The sequence below is a fragment of the Falco peregrinus genome, chromosome Z, assembly GCF_023634155.1.
Source record: "Falco peregrinus isolate bFalPer1 chromosome Z, bFalPer1.pri, whole genome shotgun sequence".
Taxonomy (NCBI): Eukaryota; Metazoa; Chordata; class Aves; order Falconiformes; family Falconidae; genus Falco; species Falco peregrinus.
The window spans coordinates 55,960,197-55,982,065 of record NC_073739.1 but is presented as its reverse complement, the minus strand read 5'-3'; the positions used below and the strand labels follow the sequence as shown (position 1 = coordinate 55,982,065).

The 21,869-nt window shown below is 36.8% G+C and overlaps 1 protein-coding gene across 5 annotated transcripts in view; it reads left to right on the top strand.

The window, feature by feature from the left end:
* The window catches only part of SMARCA2 (SWI/SNF related, matrix associated, actin dependent regulator of chromatin, subfamily a, member 2), a 120,061-nt gene that overhangs the window by 74,482 nt on the left and 23,710 nt on the right, over positions 1 to 21,869 (top strand). For all 5 annotated transcript variants that reach the window (XM_055790263.1, XM_055790258.1, XM_055790259.1 and 2 more), the window contains 4 exons: positions 413 to 576; positions 3,077 to 3,304; positions 6,972 to 7,049; positions 11,220 to 11,438. In XM_055790263.1, coding sequence (XP_055646238.1) covers positions 413 to 576; positions 3,077 to 3,304; positions 6,972 to 7,049; positions 11,220 to 11,438 — 689 coding nt within the window. The remainder of the gene's footprint in view (positions 1 to 412; positions 577 to 3,076; positions 3,305 to 6,971; positions 7,050 to 11,219; positions 11,439 to 21,869) is intronic.

Here is a 21,869-nt window from a genome sequence, read left to right as displayed (position 1 = left end):
TTGATAAATCTGTATTTTAAGTAACTTTTGAAATATTTAGATGCTGTTGTGTCCAGAAGGCATTAATAAAAACTGTAGCTCTCTTCTGTTTGTGTGTAGCAACTTCAGTTGACATTTATGTGAGTTATAAAAAAACAATGTTAGCCAGCATTTTAAAGTCCACTTCTGAAATGTCAGAAGAAATACTTAATAAGAGGTATTTAGAAGTCTGCCTCTTAGATGTGATAGGCAGTTGACCAAAACATTCATGGCCAGTGTTTATTTTGTATTATGGAAAATGTGGCAGATATGGCAAAGAGCAAGTGAGCTAAGATTTCCCTTCTAATACGTACCTTTAGCAGCTGACATTGTATTTACATTATTTTAGTTCACATCTTTATTGTAAGGTTGGGGTTTTTTTATATCCTTTCAGGCACAACAAAATCAGAGGATCGAGCTGCTCTGTTGAAGAAGTTCAACGAACCTGGGTCACAGTACTTTATCTTCTTGCTGAGTACAAGAGCTGGAGGGCTAGGCTTAAATCTCCAGGCTGCTGACACTGTTATAATCTTTGATAGTGACTGGAATCCTCACCAGGTATTTTTATTTACTTACCTTCATGAAATCTGCAAAGAATATCATCATGCTTTTTTGGGTTCCTTTTTAAATTGGGGATTATATCACCTGGGGTGAAAGGAGTAGATCCAGATAAGTCATAAAATGCTGCTTTGAGTGAAGAAAACTGTTACAAAATTAGTGAAGCAAACTGCTACAACCAGGAAACATTTCGGTTGTAATCAGTAATTCTGTGCTTGTATATATACTTTGTCTGAGTCTTGGAATCCTGAGAGCTAGGGGCCTTATAGGCCTGCTTAATTTGTATAATTGTACTCATTCTTTAACTCTTAGGACATAAGTAACTCCACATTTTGAGTCTTCAGCAGATAGGTTGCCCTATTTTAGTAAAGGCTGTGCAGAGCACTGCCTGTCTCAGGAAATTATTAGCCGTATGAGTGCAGCAGTCTTGGCCTGAGACACTGAACTTAAACTGTTGGTGTAGGTGTGTAGGAGTGAGTATAGATGACTAGTAAAAGAGGTTATCAAACTGCTTGGCTTATTTAAAAAATCCAGAAGAGGTAACTGAAATCTTTGTCACTTAGTGCCTTTTTTTTTAATGTACTTAAATATCTCTGAAAGTACTTAGCTATCTGTATGTTTTCAGCTATTGTGCAAATATATGCAAATCACATCGTAGTCAATGGCCACATGTAAAAGTAAGGGAAGTGAGTCTAAAGAGAGTTTTATATAAAAGTTTGAAGGCATTTGAACTCCCATAGATGCCATGGTGACTCATTTAAAGCAAGGCTTAAGAAATTTTTGTTTATATAAGAAATTATATTTAGAGGTTTTGAAAGCAGCGTAGAAAACACTTCATTCTTTGTATTTTTGGTTGTCTTCAGGTCACTTTCACAGACAAGTTTAGTGCAGAGTACTGTATATTTCAACAGTTTGATAGCAATAAATCCTTGCGGTATAGTGAAAATTACAGAATATTTTCTGGAGTGTTCAATTGGCAGATTGCTTAGAATCATTTAGGTTGGAAAAAAATCCCTAAGATCATGTAGTCCAAACATAAACCTAACCCTGTCAAGTCCACCACTAAACCATGTCCCTAAGCACTATGTCTATACATCTTTTAAATACCTGCAGGGATGGTGACTCACTTCCCTGGGCAGCCTGTTCCAGTGGTTATTTTTCCTAATATCCCATCTAAGCTCCCCCTGGAACAATTTGAGGCTGTTTCCGCTTGTCCTATTGCTTGTTACTTGGGAAAAGAGAACCATCCTTGCCTAACTACAACGTCCTTTCAGGTAGCTGTAGAGAGTGATAAGGTCTCCCCTCAACCTTCTTTTCAGTGCATGCAGTTTCTCTTGTCTGGCAGATGGGACTGAGCTGTTCATTTTAATGAGCAGTGTGCTAAAAGGGGATAACTGAGGGGGAAGAGGAGGTGAGGGAGAGGTAGCACTTAAACAGCATATTTCCAGAAATACTTACATTTCCTGGCTTTACCATTTTCCTGTGCTTCTGAGAATAATTATGTAAACAAATTCATATTGTAGCTTCATCTTTACTGTTAATGCGAACTTCAAATACACCTTTAGGTTGCAGCAGCCTCATGGGATGTAGTGCTTGGGAAGGGAATTGTGGGAGGGAAGAGCTAACCGGTGGCAAAAGCAAGGTGCTGGACTGAAACAGGCACACTCATTGCCTGGTTTTTTTCCCTCTACATTAAGAAATTTCTGTGTTGTGTGGTAGCACAAAACTGTGATACATTTTGAGGTTAAATACCCTTTATTATCTGACTATGCTGAAGTAGAAACACATCATTTATAGGAGTTAATGGATTTCTCTTTTCCCCAAAAAAATAGATAAGATTTTGAATTAATAAAAGAAATTCTTTACCTATGACCTGCAGTATACTTTTTATTTTCACCATTTCTTAAGTGCAGTCACCTGACCAAAAAATAGTTATATTGATTCACATTCTTGTATGTATGAACTTTAAATCGGGAAGATCATATTTAAGCTGTTTTAATGCAAATATTCCCAGTTAAAAGCCAATTCAACAGATCAAATAATTTTTAGTTCATGTATTTAAGAATTATCAATGGTCTTTAATAGGTAAGTTTCTGTATGGTTTTTTTCCTAGTAATTAGTTGCTTTCTTTTCCTGCAGACAAGACATGTTTTACTTTAGGGTTCATTTTGGCTTGGAAGGCCATGAGATTTGAATGGAAGGGAAAAAATAAATACATCAGCCGTTCTCAGTCACTGCACATGCTTTCAAGAAGTTTTTGGTTTACTGCATGCACACGGTACAGAGCATGTCCATGTTTTTTCCTTTTATTTTTCCCTTTACCTTGGTCTGATGAAGTTTGATGATGAGGAATGAACCATGTGAATTGTGGTGGACTGTTGTTTGAGTACTTCCTTTGTATAACAAAAAGAATTCAGCATTATAATGTCCTTTAAGCAGAGAACAATTTCTGTAGCAGACTTACATTATAAATCATTCCTTGTATTTTTTTGCCTAATAGGACTTGCAGGCCCAAGACAGAGCTCACCGAATTGGTCAGCAGAATGAAGTTCGAGTCCTGCGACTGTGTACTGTGAACAGTGTGGAAGAGAAGATACTTGCTGCTGCAAAGTATAAGCTGAATGTAGATCAAAAAGTTATTCAGGCTGGAATGTTTGATCAGAAATCTTCAAGCCATGAAAGGAGAGCCTTCCTACAGGCTATATTGGAACATGAAGAAGAAAATGAGGTAAAGTGGTGAGAAGGAATCAGTAAGGGAATGTTCCAGGAAGTACTTTGCCATTTTTTTCCTCAGATCCAAAGTTTGTCCTGTCCTTTGAAATCAGAAATGTCATCATGTTCTTGCCGTCCAGTCAAAGAAACAACTTAATTTTTCTCTCTGGTTTTGTTTTTGTTTTTTTTTTTTTTTTTTGTTTGTTTGTTTTTGGCTCACAGTAATAGGTTATAATGTAATGGTTGTGATGCAATTGTTAGAATTAAATCTTAGTGTAGAATTAGGCATTGTAACTTAAACCCTTTCTGCTGTCTCATAATTTTGGCAAAGAATTTTATTCAAAGATTTTTTCCAAAACAGATTATAAAACAGTTCCTAAATCCAGTTGAGGTGTTAAACTAAGTAATCTGATTTTCAGACATGCTGAGCAACTAGTACTACCTAGGTTCAATCTTGAAAGACTCTGCTTATTGTGCTTCTTTTGGATCCTTTGGATCCAAAGAGTTAAGATCTGCTTTGATATGCTCTAGGGTTAGGGCAAGCCAACAAAATAACTCTCTTTCTGGTGCTGTGTCCAACCTGGACTTCTGATTACCACTTCTTCTTCAAGAAACAATTAGCTGTTAAAAAACCAGCTGTCAAGTCTTTCCTTGTAATAGTGAGAAGTGAAATTATAGAATCACTTGACTGTATGTCCCTGTCTTTTCATTGTATTCTTCTCTGAAATTGTGATTGTGGAATGGTGAGCCCCTTCTTTTGCCTGTCACTGCAGACTCTTCTTTTAATGTGAACAAAATTCAGCATTTGGATGAAAGCCATATTTGGGACAGAGTGTATAAATGTATCAATTACACTGAAGACACAAAAGAATCCCATTCTGCAGTACTTTTTCCCCACCTCAAAAATAACCTGTACTGGTTAAAGACACAGAGATTTAAAGTCTAATTTTGCCTCTGAGTGTGCCTTTTATGTCTGAACAGGGTGGACACTCAAAGGAAAGAAGATTCTATAGTCTGTTTTACAGGCATCCTTCATTATGTGGGGTAAAGTTTCAAAGACCAAGGAGTTTACTTCTTCAATAGTTAAACAATTGTCTAAACTCTTTGTCTTCTGGTGCATTAGAAAAAGCTAGTATATCATTAAGATAGAATTTTGTATTCTTGCATTTGTATTTTTCATAAGAAATGAAGAAGACTGACAAACTGTTTAGCAGTAATTTTCTCTTATTTAGGGTTTGAATGCAGAAACAGGATGTTGTATATGTACCATTTTTGATAAAGTAAAACTGTAGTTCTCAACCAGCCAATACCATCTATATGAGTAGACAGATGAACTTGAAATCAATAGAAGTTTTCCATAAGCCGATTTGTTTTTAAAATTGATGTAAATCTGTTATGTTTTCATAGCTCTAGAAAATATTTTTCTGAAATTGTTTCAGAAGTCAAGACTCTAGTTCAGGCCTACTTGACATGCCTTATTTCATAGATGATTTCAGAGCAATCTGCTTCTTGGGTGTTGTTCAAATACTCTTGGTCTACCATCCTGAAGCAAGCACAAATTTAACCAAGGTTTGCTTGCCATAACTCAGCATCAGTCTTTAAAGCAAACATTGGTGTTGCATTGGCATGGAATGGTGAGCCCCTTCTTTTGCCTGTCACTGCAGACTCTTCTTTTAATGTGAACAAAATTCAACATTTGGATGAAAGCCATATTTGGGACCCCTAACATTCAGACTGAAGCTGAAGCTTTCAAGTAAAATTTCTTTGTAAACAGAGACAATGCAAAACTTCACCCAAACACTGAAACTGCTGAGGGAGTAAGAGGGATTGAATTTGCACCATCCTGCACTGGTCAGCCATTGCTTCTTCATTGCAACATCACTGGAAACAAAATTTGAGTATCAAATGAGACAGTGACAAGAAAAAGTAAATCTTTCAGCTGAAAGTTACTCATCTCAAAACAACTTTGACTTGCACATACACACTAGAACACCTAATAAAGAGATTGTGTAGTGACCACCTAGTTAAATATTCCTATGCTAAGCATGGTTTAAACTTGCATATCAAAGTTTTTTGCACTTGTATGTAGAGCACTATATTCTTATTTGTACCTTCTCAGTAGTTTTCGTAAATTCAGTATCAAAACTCCTCTTATTTTTCTTTCTTCTTTCCTCTCCTATTTGCTCTGTTTTTTCTTTCAGCAGTACTAGATAAAGCAAAGATTTTCTGTGTATTTAGAAAGATACATTGGAATAATAGGAAAGTATGACAGGTGATTAGAAGTAATTTGTTCATGGAGGTATTTTTCATTGGCACTGGTGTTTATAAACTTTTCTTCTGCCAAGGCTGCCTGGTTGCAACAGGATTATTAAGACTAACCACAGATGTTGTGGGCACTGTTGTTACAGCTTCTGCAGTGGGATCCCTTACTGTTTTCAGATCACAAGCTGCTGTCTGAGATGATAGGATGAATATGAAACTTTCATTAAGGGTCACATTCTTCATTGATCATAAAAGAAGGGACATATACTAGTCTGTCTGTGTGTGTAACTATGTTCCTTTTCTTGAACATTAAAGGTGCACTGACTAGAATTGAGAAGAACTAGCTCTCTGTCATTTTCCCAGCTATTTTTTTTCATGTTAAAATGTAAATTACATGTACATTAAGGTACAGAGGTGTTCAGTTTGTTGGGAATTGCATTAATAAGAACTGCATTTTTTTCTGAGATACAGAAATATTGCCAGTGGAGGGTAAATAAGATGTGTGGATAGAGATAAAGACCTTTTCTGTTTGTTTCAGGGGGAAAAAGCTACAGAACATTAGGGTTTTTTGGCTGCTATGTGCGGCATTCTATACTCCCATTTCACTAAGTACAAAACATGAGTTTTCATGAAAAATTCTAGGACTGCAGCATACTGTAATATAGGTTCAGTAAGCCCTGTGTAGGAGCCAGTATGTGGTTTTATTGTTTCGATTGACCTGTTGTCAGATTTGAAATGCCACGTGCTTTAAGAACAATTCAGGAGGGGAACTGAACATTGTGGACTCTGATTGTATTAAAATGGGTATCATAGCTGTTCAGCTTTAACATTTTTAGTTGAATTCTACTGTTCTAAATTGTTTTACCAAGGACTGTTTCTGTGTTTATGGAATAATTAATTTTGTCTGAAGTCAGAGGTTCACATCTCAATTTGTAGGCAGATAATGGTCCAGAGCAAGAGGGATTCAGCAGGGCTTTTTCCCAGTATAATGACTTTTTTCTTCTTTTTTCATTTAACCAGGACTTTTGCACTATCCTTGCTTTGACAGCAAAGACCTCATAATGCACAATGGTATTTCTGAGGGAGTACTGCAGAAGAGCAGAACGGAAATGCATGTATTTTAACTGAAGCACTAACTGTGCTTCTGACCCAGGAAAACCACAACCCCAAATTTCCTGGTTGCATATTTGCTCATTTCCTCATGCTCAGTTTATGAAGGGGGTAATAAGTCCCAGTCACCTCTCTAATGATGTCTATTTTGCATTACTACTTAATTGCTTAACACTTTAAAAGTTTCAGTTTTGAGTGCTTCACGCGTGTTGTGACGGAAGGAGGGTCAGTGCAACACTGACCTGATGGAGGCTGCTACTTCAAGTGGCATGTAGCTTCTTCCTGATACCTTTATTTATCTGTGTAACTAGGAGGAAGATGAAGTTCCTGATGATGAGACTCTGAATCAGATGATTGCCCGACGAGAGGAGGAATTTGATCTCTTTATGGTAAGAATGATATGATCGTAAATGGAGTATTTCTCCAGTGTTTTTAACAAAGGCCTTAGCCTTTTGTTGTTCAAATTTTGGAGAACTTTATTGGAGGAGTAGGCTTTATTTACTTGCATTGTTCACCTGAGCAAAGAAAGATAGTGTACTTAAATACAGAGCTGCTCACGTGACAGAAAGACTTCAGAGGTCCTTGTGGACAGTGCTGTGGGGCAGTGCCGATCTGAAGAAAGGGTCTGGCACGACCTGAGAAATCTGCAGTGTTTGCACAGTTCAGCCTGCTCATTTTACAACATGCTTTTTATTTTTCAACGTTTCTTCTGACTTTTGGGCTGTGATATTGGCAAGGACAACTCCAGGAATGTGGCAAGATTAGCAGGCTGACAGTGCTGTTTCTGTGTGAGTTCACTGGGGTTTGCCGATGGTTCTGTCAGGGGCCTAGTCAGCTGCATCTCTGCTGCTACAGCTGTTGAACAGTCAGTGAAGGAGAGCTAGTGAAGCGGATCAAATGTGAGCAACTAATTTTTATTGGTACTTCCCATTTTTGCTAGTGCTGCTACAGTGCTGGTGGAGTAATTACTAAATTGTCAGCGTAGGCACGTCTCTTGCCTTTTAGTGTGTGTACAACGTGAGGATTGCTGGAGGACCTTTGGGAGCCACTGTCACAGCAACAGGAGAATACTTCAGTAGTGAAAGTAAAGCACGCTGCCCTCTAATCCTACAGCAGCTGTACTAGCAATCCATAGATTGAAAGTAGCTGATGAATTTATGCCTGTTTGCAGGAAAATTCTACAAAGTCACATTTTTGGATTAAGTTTGAAGGCTATTAACAGCCATTCAATAAAACAGTTGAGGGGCCTAGAGTGAAGACAGTTTTAGCACTGTGTGGGCTGAATTTGTGTTTTCTGCATTAATTTACATGAAAGTTGTTAAGGGATAATGAAGAGTTGATAGTAGGTAATAAAAATTTGAAGATGCAAAGCTAACATGCTTCAAAAGCCAGGAGTTTTAAAACACTTGAGATAGAAACAGTAAAGTTAAATATTAATGGCTAAGAAATAATTGTTAATAAAGAAATTGTTTTTCATTTTAGTAAACTGTTTATAAAAGAAAAGTCTAAAAAACAAGTTTGCAGTCAGGTTTTCTGGTCATCTTTTTATTAATATTTTAGCTCTTGCATAGTCAGATACACAGGCATCTATTCTCCTTTCCTCGGTGATACCTATGCCACCTTATTGTCTCTTTTAAGGTTGTGCAGATATAATCAGAATGCAGTAAGCTGCAATAACCAACAAATGTGTTTCGATTTGTTCATTCACTGGCTTAGAGGTGTAAAAGCATGTATTTTGCTTATTTAAAGAGAGCAGTTCCAAAACAATAGGCAAGAGAGCACATAAGTTCCTTAAGCAGCTGTTCTGCTGTCACTTTTCAGGTTAGAAGCATTCCTTGGCATAGATCCTGAGATGTAGCTATAAAACTAACTACACTGTTCAGAAAGAGGATGTGTACAAGTAGACTTTGTTCCCCTGACTTTTAGAGGTTCCATATGTATAACAAGAGATAAAAACTCCAGATAGCCTCAGACTTCACACTGTCCTCCTTTTGTATTCATTGCAAATGATGGCACCTCATCACATAGTAAAAAAGTTTAGGAAATATTCGTAGAAAAGTCAGTGTTTCAGTGTTTTCTGTACAACTCTTGTCATTTTATAATAGTGTGCTTCAAAAAGTGTTACTCTTCCTGGGGAAAAAGAAGTTATGTTTAATGTTATATTTACTTAAATAAAAATTTCTGATGTAAAAAGAGCCTTTCAAGTGGAAAGCTAAATGTGTGCTCATACTCTAGCTGTGCAAATACAGTTTAATTCCTTGAATCCAAAATGGCAATATAGCAGCAACTAAGTATAAATTACTGGTTTTATACTGAGTAGCTTGTATGTTTTTTTTCAGAACAGCTTTAATTATGATTTAGAAAGTTTAAGATAACAATTCATAGTTCAAAGGACAGCAATGCTCTGTGCTTTTTCTAAAATGGAAGTTTTAGGCCTTGAGTGTGCCAACACTTTTAGTTCTCCACTTATGTATAAGCATTGGTTTTTCATTTCCAGCATTTAGGCCTCATTGAGGACAGTCTAAAAACAATTAATTTATTAGTTACAATATAATATGGTATCTGGTTTAGAAGCAGATGTTTTGGCAAGACATGGGAAGATAAGGACAGAGCTTTCCCAGAGATAAAAGTGGTTTGAGTACAAATGGCTGTTTGTATCACTTACATCTCAGATTAACTTAGTGTCTTGTAATTTTCCTTCCCAGGCACATGTATTTCAGAAAACAGCTGTTAAAATATACTACCTTACTGTTCAGTCTTTGCCTTAGAGATGGAAACATGGTCATCAGCAAAACAAATGAAGCTTCTGCATTCACTTCATATACTTAATGTCATTGTAATATGACGTCCCAAACTTTACTGAAGTTCTCTGCTAAATAATAGAGAAATCTACCCTGTCTATCCCATTTGGGCCTTCTCTTAGTGCAGCTTGCTAGTTGCCAAGTTAGCAATAAAACAAGCCACATATCTGACTTCAATGAGACATTTTTTGAAATTAATTCAGACTGAATGAGATGTTCCTTGAAAGGTGAAATCATGAAGTCTGCTATAAAAAAGTAAAGACTATGCAGCCCATTCATCATTGTCTGAGGTAATGAAAGATGGAGAAAACCCACATGTATTTATAGTTGCTTCTTGGATGTAGTTGGACCCGCAGAGTGAAGACACGCATCTTAGGTTCTGCGTTTCACTGAGTTTAGAAATCAGATAGGGCACCAGGTAAGGTGATGTGCCTGAGGAATTATTTTGGAATGCTTGTATTTGAGAAGTGCCAAGATGAGAGAAGATTCCGCATATTCAACAGTGCAGTCAGTAAGCCTCAGTTAGTAATCTGGCTGGATTTGAGCTGCCCCAGTAGGTAGATAATACCTCTGCATTTATGCATGTCTGCATCTTCACTAGGGATGTAAAATGCTGGCATGTCTAGTTGGCATTCTGTATAAGCACAGCATCATGGACACAAGGGAAGGGTTTGTGCATAATTGTCTTTCAAACGTTAACTGGCCAAAGCGGTAGCCTGTTCTGATGCTACAGCCAATTCTGGCGTGAGTCTATTTATGTTAGTTTTTCAAACATGAAAATTAAATGCTTTATGGCCACCTGTTTGTTTTCTTTGCTTAGCAACTGATTACTGAGTGTTTAAGTGCTATATAACTCTTCAAAAGGCCTATTTGAAAAGGCTGTTCATATTACCTGTTTTGGGCTACTTAAAAAAACCCGCACATTAGATTCACAGGACCACAGGAGCATAGGTCAGTGTAGAGTCGAGAGAGGTGGATGCTGGCGATGGGAATGACCTGAATACTCAGGAATGAATCCTAAGTATCCATATCTGTTTTCTGAGGTAATTGTTCACCACACTTGAAATGAATTTATGTGATTATTTCAATTTCAGCTGAAAGTCTTAACATTACCTTCTAATATTCTTAACACTTTACCTAATCTTATTTGGTATTTTTGTATGTGTTCTGATATTTGCATAGTACAGCATTAAGTTCATGGTTTAAGCATGTTGGCTTTCTGGCACTGTGTAGGCAAGCTTTTCTCTGAATTTCTTAACTCTCTGCCTTGATTCCTTTTTTGTCGTACCAGTTTTAAATCTTCTTCTGATATTCAGACTCACAAAACTAGTGTGGTTTTGGTTATTCTTTTTGGTAAGATAATAACAACAACTTAATAAGAAGTTGTCAAGGAATGATTAGAATTTGCAGATCACAGTTATGAATACAAAGAAATTATAAAACCTGTGCAAAAAAGGACGAGAGTTTTTAATTAACACAACCGTGTTCTTGTGATCTGTGTTGTATCACTTAGCTGCTGTGTTGTCTTATTTACTTCAGTAAAAGCTAGTTCTGGAGTAGTGAGCTTGACTGAAAATAAAGTGTAGCCTCTTCTTTTTATAGTTGCATTTTAGAAATACTTAGAAGTGTTGTGGAAGGGAAGTACCTGTGAAAGACTTGTTTTAAAGTTTCAAGTATCATTAGCTAGCCACGAGTTTCCATGGTTCACTTAAAATTTGTCCTTAAAACTGTTTTATCCTTTCCCAACTGCCACTGCAGCGCATGGACATGGACCGTCGCAGGGAGGATGCCAGAAACCCCAAGCGTAAGCCCCGCTTGATGGAGGAGGATGAATTACCATCCTGGATTATTAAGGATGATGCTGAAGTTGAAAGGCTTACGTGTGAAGAAGAAGAAGAGAAAATATTTGGAAGAGGATCCCGTCAGCGCAGGGATGTGGACTACAGTGATGCTCTCACAGAGAAGCAATGGCTGCGGGTAGGTTGTCCCTTTTTTGTTTGTTTCTTGGTTGTTGGGTTTTTAACAGTTGAAAATTATTCATTTGTGGTGTTTTTTTTTTAAAGAGTGCACAGTTGCACCAGGGAGAGCACAATATGGTAGTTAAGGCCAAATATCCCAATCCAGCTTTTGCTGCTGTGTTGAAGGCATAAATAAGTTTTAAGCTGCATTGCTGAAACTTCAATCAGTGTTATTATATGCTGAATCAGGACTGTGATAACCTTCTACTGCAACTATTCTCTTGCTGTGGACCCTGACATATTTCTTATGTCTTTGGACACTTTCTTACGTGTCAGCTTTAGGATACATGAAGAATTCTTTTTGATGGAGAAGACCAGTTATCAGTGTATATTACAGCTTTCTGTGCTGCAGAAGCTTATTTTATTATTTTTTAAAATACCTGAATTTAACCCTTTTAAGAATTTGGAAACTTTCAAGTAAGTCTTCTTACTCTCATGCTGCTTCATTTCCAAGTCCTGAGCATTTCTTTGCTCTACTGAGATCAAAACGGTTAATAAACAGTACAAGAACTTAAGACCTGAAAGTAAAGATTCTAAACTTAATTTACAGCAAATCTATGATTTTGTTGTACTTGAGGATTCTTGATATTCTTCTGTGAAGTACACATCTAATGAACTGTAATGCATGTCCCCTTTTCAGAATGGTAGTAACAGGGGTAGTAAGGAGGTGAGGATTGGTTGTTGGTAAGTCTTTTCAAAACCAGGAAATTTGATAATTTTAAGACTTCCAAAACATATAGATAAAGTATTGTATGTACAAAACTAGTCTACATGGTTTGACAGAGCACGTTTTTACACAGTATAATTACAAACATGAATGTACAGTGTACTTTTTGTGTATAATTCGCTAAAGACAGGTGGAAAACTTACCTGCTTACGTTACAAACATCATGTTTGTGAGAGTGCATTGTGCAATACTGTGCTAAGAGCTAGTCCAGATTCTGCTGCTGGATGTAAAACTTAGGGAAGCAAAGGTTTGGATTATATATCAGCTGTAAATCTAAGCAAGTTTATGAAACTACAGGAGTTTGATACTTGACATTGTCAAGTAGTCAGTGGAGAAGAAAGACCTGGAAACATAAACTGCTGTCTGAATTCTCAAACATTTTCCCTTTCCTATGATGGAAGTGCTTGCAGTGCTTGTCTACTCAAGGTCATTTTAAGCTGATTATTTTAAATGAAGAAATATTCTGGCTATAGCAATGTAAAAGTTAGCTTTGGCTTGTACGTTTTGTGTCTTGAGCTGGCTCTGATATTTGTGTTAAGTGCGTTACTGTCAAAAATGGCAGCCCCAAAAAAATCATCCAATTCATCTTCCTACTCAGGGTGGAATCAGACAGCCCTGTGTCATTTATAATAGATGCTCACCTGGTGTATTCTTCAAAGTCTTCATTAGCAGTGAATTTAGAAGTCCACAGGAGAATGTATTTAACTGTTTGGCTTTCTCTTATATTTTATCTGATTTTTCTTATTGGATTTTAAACCTATTATTTCTTATTCTAATCACTCTGGCTATGCAGAACAAGCTGCTACCTTTCTTTATGCCATAGAAGAGTTGTCTCCCTGTTCAGTTCATTGTTAAGGTTAACAACCACTGCTCATTCAGTCTTTTCCCATAGTTCCTGTTTCCTGGATGTCTTGATTGTTTTCAGTGATTTCCCCGAGCTGTTCTACATGTGACTGACATCTTTCTGCAAGTTTGGTCAAAAGCTAGACATTAAAATTCCAGGCCTCATTTGAATGATGATGAGGAGTTCTTTTGTATAACTTTTACACCTCATGATCCAGTATTTCATTTTCTTAACACTAAAGGTATTGACTCGTGTTAAATCTTTGATCCAGTATAAACCCTTAATCCTTTTCTGTGAATCTACTTCCTAGCCAGTTTTTCAGAATAATGTTTTGTATAATCAATGTTTCCCTCCTAGTAAGAGGATTTAGCAAATATCTATGTTTTCTTTACCAAAATTATTCTGATTTTTAAGCCTGTCCTCAGGTGATCTTCTGATTGGCTTGGTGTTCTTTGAAGGGTTAGTAGACATACTTTCTTTTTAAAGACATTAAAACCACTGAAAAGCACTGAACCATTTGATAAAGAGCCATTAAGGTCGATTCTGAAAACAGTTGATTAGCAGTTCTCCATTTACTTGATAGTCATTTTTTTCATTGTTCCCTTCTGAGACTTGTGTGAGGCTAGGTCAGAAACCTTGCTAGTCAAGATGGTACATATACTACCCCTTTTTCAACATGGCTTGTTACTCTGTGGGGAAAAGTTAGTTTCCCTCTTCCTCCTTATTGACTTGTTAAACATGTTCTCATATTAGCTAAATTAAAACTAAGTCAGATTGCTTTACAGTGAATTGCAGTCACTACTGTGACTCTATTGTATACATCTTTTAACTTACAGGTGAACTGGAGAGTGTGTTGAAACAAATGCAAGTGTAGGAACTACTAATATTTTTTAGACTCTTTACTCAGAGGAATTAAGTGTAACACTGCTTATGCAGGTTCAGAATACAAACTCCTCTCTATTGTGTGGCTACTGAAATCTAAGGCAAGTTTTCTGACTTTTTTCATGATCTTTTCTTCCGTGAGTGTATGTAAGAACAAGTTCTTTGTCACATCCATTGTCTTCCCACAACCATCGCGTCTGTGTATTCTTTCAGAATTTAGGTGTTTGTTTTTTCTGTAATTACTTCTTTGGAAGATTATAGAAAAAGTGATAATAATCTTGTACAAGGTTTTCAGGGGAATCTTTATATAAGCATATAAAATTGTGGTAGATAGTTTATTGATTCGTGTGGCTTTGTCATTGTGACTTGTAACAGTATGGTGCATATTGTATTAAAACTGAATTAATCATTTCATGTTAACTTGGATGCAGTGAACTACTTGTATCAGTAGAACTGGAAAAAATAGAAGAACCAGTAAGTTCTGAATTAAGAATGGTACTTTAATTCATAAGACACACTTTTTCCCATGTGCTGTATCATGCCACCCTTCAAAATAGATACTTCTATTTTATTACAGTGTTAAAGAAGAGTGAGATTTATTTATCAGCAGCAACGGATGCCCCTCATTTCTTCTCTCGCTGTGGTTGGTGTTGCAGCATTATAGCTATCTTCTTATGGGGTTTTCTGGAGTAAAACTTTGCATTTCTGGCTGATAAGTTGGTTTCATAATATCAATATCTAGTCCTCAGCTGTCTCTTTTTCTTTATGTGGCTTGTGGAAGTTGACTAGATCTTTTCCAAGAAGTTTTGCCTCAATCAGCAGCCACAACTTGGACTGTGGAGATCAGCTACCTGCTCCTTTTCAGTTAGACCCTGACCCCTCTGCTGGTACACCCAACACTGAATAGTCAAGATCATAACACATCCCCCAGGATCTGTCATACACCTCACAGTCTGTATGCATGATCAAGTCAGGGTTGGAAGGGACCGCTGGAGGTCATCTAGTCCATTCAAGTATACTGACAAGTACCTGAGTTTGGAAACAGGAGACAAAATAATTACAGAAGCCAAACCTATGGACATACACATTGTTCAGTGAGATTGTGCTGCTGCCGTGATCAATCTGTAATTCAGTAACAGCCTCCCAGGGAAGCTGTGAGACATAAACGGTCTTCATCACTAGCTGTCACTGCAGCCTGCTGTTCTGTAACTGTTGGCATAACAACCATATTTCTTTATAAAAATAAAAAAAACCCCAAACAACCAAACACAAAACAGGAAGGGAGGAGTTTGCTTGCTGATCCTACAAAGCATTTATATTCTGGGAGTATTTCATGCTCTAGCAGATTCTGTCCCTGCACCACTTCTAACAGGACTGCAAATACTTTGCTGGATCCCATGGCAGATTATTTTCTAGAGGGGTCATCTGCTAAGGACTCCATTGCTTAGGGCAAACTTCAAGAATCAGAGGATTTTTTTGAGTAGTTACAAGACTCTTAAGACAGCTGCACCTGGATTCAGCTTCTCATTTGATTTAATTGCTGGCTAGGTGACTTGAATAAAGTTTTATTCCCTATTTGTTCAGTTAATTTGAAATAGTTTTGCATGTTGGGCAGAGAAACATACTTGAGCCCGAAATGAGCAGTGGTTCCTTTACTTCAACACAGACATGCAAAAGTCAACTATTGTGGACTGCTTGTTTTGCTGATCTTAAAATTGTAAGTGAAATTCAAGCATTTAGTCTGTAATTAGTCAATCTTATTTAAATTTAAAAAAAACCAATGCTGGCTTTCATATCTGGTGAATACTGTTTGACATAATCATGACATAAATTTTATTTGCACTTATGTTTACTAAGGTAAATATGTTGTGTAATAAAACAAACTACTTAGCAGCAAAATGTTGTGCATGTTTTCAACTGTTTTCTCATTAGCTGGAACTTTACATAAGTTTTTGATTTTACACACTCTCTAATACTTTGTTAAAAGTTAGGTCTAACATCAATAGTAGTAAAGTTGGGCCAGCTTGTTACTAGAAATTGACATAAATTACCAAAAGTTTTTCAGTTAGTTTTGTGTTTTCTGAGAGCTTCCCTTTCATGTATACAACTTTTAGAATCAGTACTAAGAAGATCTTTTAAGATCTGGTTTCCTAAACTGTGATGGTAAAATTTGATCTTACAGTAGTCTGTTAGATACTAAAATAACTGTGTGGAAAATCAGCATTACATTCAATAAGTGTTTTAGCTTTACTTTTCATCTGCTGATTGTAATTTTTAATTGTAGTGGAGGTTTTTTATATAGTCTATATTGGAGACTGAAGTGAAGGAGGAGGAAAGAAACAACCTTTTACGTAGTGCATAGTTTATGTACATTATAACTCTCCACCCCTGGTTTTCTCTCTTCCTTACTCCTCTATACCATTTCTACTTAGAACTGCAAAGTTTCCTGACTTGCTGTTAAACCTGTTTAGTAAGTGACTGTTTGCCCAGGGCTTCTGATCTAAACTATTCTGTCTATTATTGAATTGCAGATCCAATTGAATTTCTAAAGCTGTAGGGGAAAACAAGTCACATTTAAAAGACTTGGTCACTGGAGGCTTAAAAAGTCCACTGTCCCAGGGTGTTGTTTATTTTGTGACCTGCAATCATCAGGATGCCCAAGTACTTTTTTTGATGTGCAAGATGAGATTGTTAAGTTTCGTGCATGTGGAAGCTGATTTATTGAAGTATTAGGAAATGGGACATGACTTTAAGGCTTCACAAAGCCAAACGTTTTTGTGTTCTCAGTATTACTCTACCCATCATGCACTTTTCAGGAAATTCAGTTCAGAATCTATTCCAGAAAAGGAAAAAAATGCGTACTTCTAAGTTACAGTGAAATTAAAACCAATGAAGCAGTTCAGATGAAAGGGGCTTGTCTTGACTTTTGATTTATGACAAGGAATTTAAATGCACCTACCTAATAGCTTTGGTTCTTTATTTTGGCAAGATGGGTTTGTAAGTTTATAAAGAAAAGAACCTGATTTACACTCTGGGTATCTTTCTCAGAATCTGGAGGCAGGATTGAGCGTATTAGTTTTGGAAACTATCAAAGTACTTTGAAATACCTCTTCAATATTTGAGAGATATTCTCAATAAGGCATTTTTTAGTGTTGAAGAAACAGTTCCGGTGTGAGAAAGACCTCAAGTCAGGAAAGCTGAACAGCTGTTCAGAGTACCTATCAGTAAAATATTTTGCCATGTTTTCATGGGATTCTTTTTTTTAGTCTGTGATTTTGTCCATATAGGTTACATGTAAAGTACCATAACAAATATTAACACAATTTCAATTGGAATTGTACCTATATTGTCCCCTAGAAAATATTAGAATAGTGCTTATAAACACCTTTCTGTATTTAAAAAAAAATAAAATCTTAAGTATTGTTGTTAACATGAGGCTTAAATAAACTGCATTTTCTTTGAAATAGCTATAATTTTCTGACATACCAAGTTTATATAGCCTAGCAACCATGAGTTAAAACTCTGGGTTTCATGCTTAGTTATATTATTACTGTTTCAAGTGCAAAATTTTGCATGAAAAAATTAGGCCCTGTGGTTAAGATGCCCGAAATACTCTTCACATGGAAGTTCAAAACTCAAATCAACTTCCAAAACTGAAACCCAATAACTATTAAATACTTTACAAAATCCACAAAAAAGGTCTGCATTAAAATTTAAAACATTACTGTTGCTAGGGTCATGTGGCAACAGAAAAAGAAGCAGCAAACATTTTAACACTTGGGTCCACTGCATTGCTCTGTTCTCTGACATGCCTTGACAGTAATGATGGTAGGTCACATGCAGTAGATGGCCTTTTGTCACTTATCTAACTTGTGACTAGAGGCAATAAATTTTCTTGTGTTGATTTGCATTTCTGATATGTGTAAATTACCCATACCTTTCCAAGTATACATTGTGGCCAAAGTATTTACTCACTCTGCAAAAAGGGAAGTATTTAATATTTTGCCTTGTTATCAGGGGCAAGGTGAGGGGCAGCAGGCATGGCAGGCAAAAGTAATCATTTTGATGGATCAGTGTATGTATGCAGAGCTCTGCTTCTGCAACTTGTATAAAACCCCACAACTTAAATGAAAGCAATTTGTCTCTTTTTGTATGTAAACATGTGTGGAAGTACTAACTTGAGAAATATGGAAGAACAGAAAAGTTTCAGACTGAACTTGTCAAAAATTGCTCAGCCTATCCTTAGGCATATCGTGAGTGGAAGGCCTTAAGCAGTTGGCTTCCTGGGTCATCTTACCTTGCTTAATGAGTACATCAGTGTATTTCCTTACTCTAACAGTGGAATTTTAACTTTAAAAAAGGACATCCCACAAAAGCTTTCCAGTAATCATAACCTTATAATTTCATCCTGTACTCTGAAATTGTTGAGAATGTTACAAATTAGTTTGATGGATATCCATTATGTACTCTTTTCAGTTGCATCTCACAATGTAATAAAATATTTTTAGCTGGATTTCAAACTCAGAACCATAGGACTTTGTTGCTGCTTACAGCCTTGCTTTAGTTATTTAATAAGTGCCCTTATACTATATTATATGTTATTCTGTTGAGAAATTTAAGCCTAATGGCCTTTCCAGGAATCTTCTTTGTATTCTTCAGTTGGTCTTTACTTAGCTAATAGTTTTTCCTTGTCAGACTGATTTGCATTGCAATGTATCCCAGAAGACCCAAAAGGCCCGCTAGACAGATAGTGTTCACATTAGATTTTTACTTTTATGCTGCGGTATGCATATTGAGGGTCAAGCTGTATTGTAAGTCCTGCCAGTCTGATTAACTGCAGCTTTAGAAGCATCCTGAAAACATGGAACTCACTGCATCACTGCTAGAAGTTAGCCTCACAAAATAGTGTTTTGCTATAAAATACATAAAAGATACATAAAACTTAAGTATTCTCAGCAAGCTGTCCAAAGTTTGACTAGGTTTCATTTCATGCTATCTTCCTCCATATTCTGCAAAGTTACTGAAAAACTCTATTGGATTGTCTTAAAGGGCTAGCTCCCACTGTTTATTCTTCAAACACCATCTATCTCAATGAGTAAATTTTTTTCCTCTGTTGGCATTGAAAGTGAATAGTCAAGTCTGATCTCTTGCCATGCGTTTTCTTATATTATACTCTCTTAGCATTGCATGGTTCCTATTCCTAACTACCTCAGAGTACCTGCATTAATAGTGATAGATCTCTATAACCAATTTCCCATGCTATTAAAAAAATCCTTAAGCTGTTTGCTGTGAATACATAGATACAAGAGATCCTGTGAACATCCCCTTGAAAAATAATGAAACTATAATGGTTTCTGAAAGCTGAGGGTTTTTTCATTTTGTTTGTTTTATGCAATATATTTTATCTGGTTTGTATTGAATTTATTTTTTCCATTTTGCTCCCATTTAGCCATCTTCCACATTTTAAACTTGGAATGAAAAAATGCCTCTTTAAGAATGTGTGGATATACTTGAATGTAAGGGAGAAGGAGGACATATGGAAGAAAGTACTTAATTGTGTGACTACTGGCAGAAGCTGTGTTTACTTTGACATGAATAAAAGTGACAGTTTAAGCTTTGTACTATAAGCTCTCATGCTATAGTATTAAGAACAGTAGTGTTTCAGGGCATGTGCAAAATTTATGCTCACCTGTTAAAAATGGAAGCCTTTTGTTAGTCTGTTGATCACAAAAAAAGAAAACACTTTTAATATTTTCTGAGCAATTAGAAGGCATCACTGGATATCTGTTCACTCGAGAGCCAAATTCACTTACTCTAAGGCTAACGATTTGGCTCAAAATGAGTGATTTCACACTGGAAATCTGCTGATCATACCTTTGTTTTACAGCCCTCAGCTCTGTTGTTTCCACAGTAGAAGAGGCAGCTTGTTCTTCATAGGAAACTTTCTACTATGATATGGTATCCAGCTGTTGGGTGTGTTGCAGAACAAGAGTTGTTCCTGTCCACTTACCTTTGTCCAGTGCTTACTCAAATTTATGTTTATCATAGAAAAGATATTTGTCACTGCAAATGTTAGCAAGGTTCACTGAAAATAAATGTGATCTTGGAAAGAGCCAAAAATGCCATTTCTTTCTGAAGGACTGATCTTGTAAGGGTATAAACCCTTGTTGTGGTTTAACCCCAGCCGGGAACCAAGCACCACACTGCCAGTTGCTCACTCCCCCTTACTCAGAGGGATGGAGAGGAGAATTGGAAAAGTAATGTAAAAGTCAAGGGTTGAGATAACAACAATTTAATAATTTAAACAGAATAAAGAGGTAAGAACAACAATAATACTAACAATAATAGTAATAACAAAATGGAAAGGTGAGGAAAAAGGTAAAGCAAAAGCTGCACATGCAAGCAAAGCAAAAGAAGGAATTCACTCACCACTTCCCATGGGCAGGCAGGTGTTCGGTCATCCCCAGGGCAGCCGGGCTCCATCACACATAATGGTTACCTGGGAAGACAAACGCCATAATGCCAGAGGTCCCCCCCTTCCTTCTTCTTCCCCCAGCTTATATACTCAGCATGAAGCCATATGGTATAGAATACCTCTTTGGCTAGCTTGGGTCACCTGTCCTGGCTGTGTCCCCTCCCAGTTTCCCGTGCCCCTCCAGCCCTCTGGCTGGCAGGGCCCAAGGAACTGAAAAGTCCTTGATTTGGTATAAACGTCACCCAGCAACAACTGAAAAGGTCAGTGTGCTGTCAGCATAGTTCTCACATCAGAGCCAAAACACAGCACTGTACTAACTACTAAGAAGAAAATTAACTCTATCACAGTGGAAGCAGGACAACCCTGTATTTATACCAGGTATCTTTCTGATTTGATTAGTAGGGTCTTAGAAGAAAAGAGAGGCAATGCTCTTTGAATGAAGAATGGCTAAGCCCTGGAAAGTTTTTTAAAATAAATTAAAAAATAAACCATTAATTCCCATTCCAAAGGAATGCCAAGGAAAATAGAATATCTTCTGTTGTAGGACACGAAAGTGTTATGTTGTTGACTAAATTCCATGCTTGTTATTTTAAAGGAATTTAGGAAAAAATGAGAAAAGTAATCTCCCCCACCTCCACCTGGCACATGTCAGAAAAGGGTAATTTTCTCATGCAATTAATTATCCTTGCCCCCTCTCGTAGGGAAGCTAATGTACTTGATCAGGAAAAAAGGGTGACTGGAGTACTGATAATGTCACAATACTGTTGTCAGTATACTGTCATCTACACAGCTGAAATAGGCTTTCCTGGATCATAACTCCAGATAAGTCAGGGAGAAAATGCTGATGAAAATAAAAAAGGAAGAAACCCTTCCCCTTCCACTCTTCCTCATTCAAAAAAGTCACTAAATGATCAAGAATCCTGTCAGTGCAACAAACATATGCATCTCCATCATACTGATCATGATAAAGAGGAAAAAATGAGGCATCTCTGTCATGATAGATTTTACTTCAAGATGGATTGCTTGTGAATCTGAAGCCAGGAAACATGTATCTTCCTTCCATCAGCTGTTTTTCTGTGCTGGTGAGAATTGCATGTCATAGATCATTCACAAATGGAAAGACTGCAGCAGGTACCAAGGAAGACTTGTTGGCAGTCAGAGCCCTCTTTCTTAAACCTTAGGAAATATGAAGGACCTTTCTGTGATTAGTGTGAAATGAAATGCTTCCTTATTTGAGTTCCTGCTAGAGGTTTTCTTGGATTTCCTGATCATCCATTTTACTTCAATAAGGCTTTGGTACCTGCAGTCATCAAAATAACCCAGACTTTTGCTGTCCATATCAAGCTTGTAAGAGGTTCCTATAATTCTTGATCTTTGTTTTTTGATCTGAAGCAGTTTTGGCAAGGAACACTTAAAGAAATCAGATTTCTTCTGTGTCTAGCAGAGGTGTAGCAACTCATGG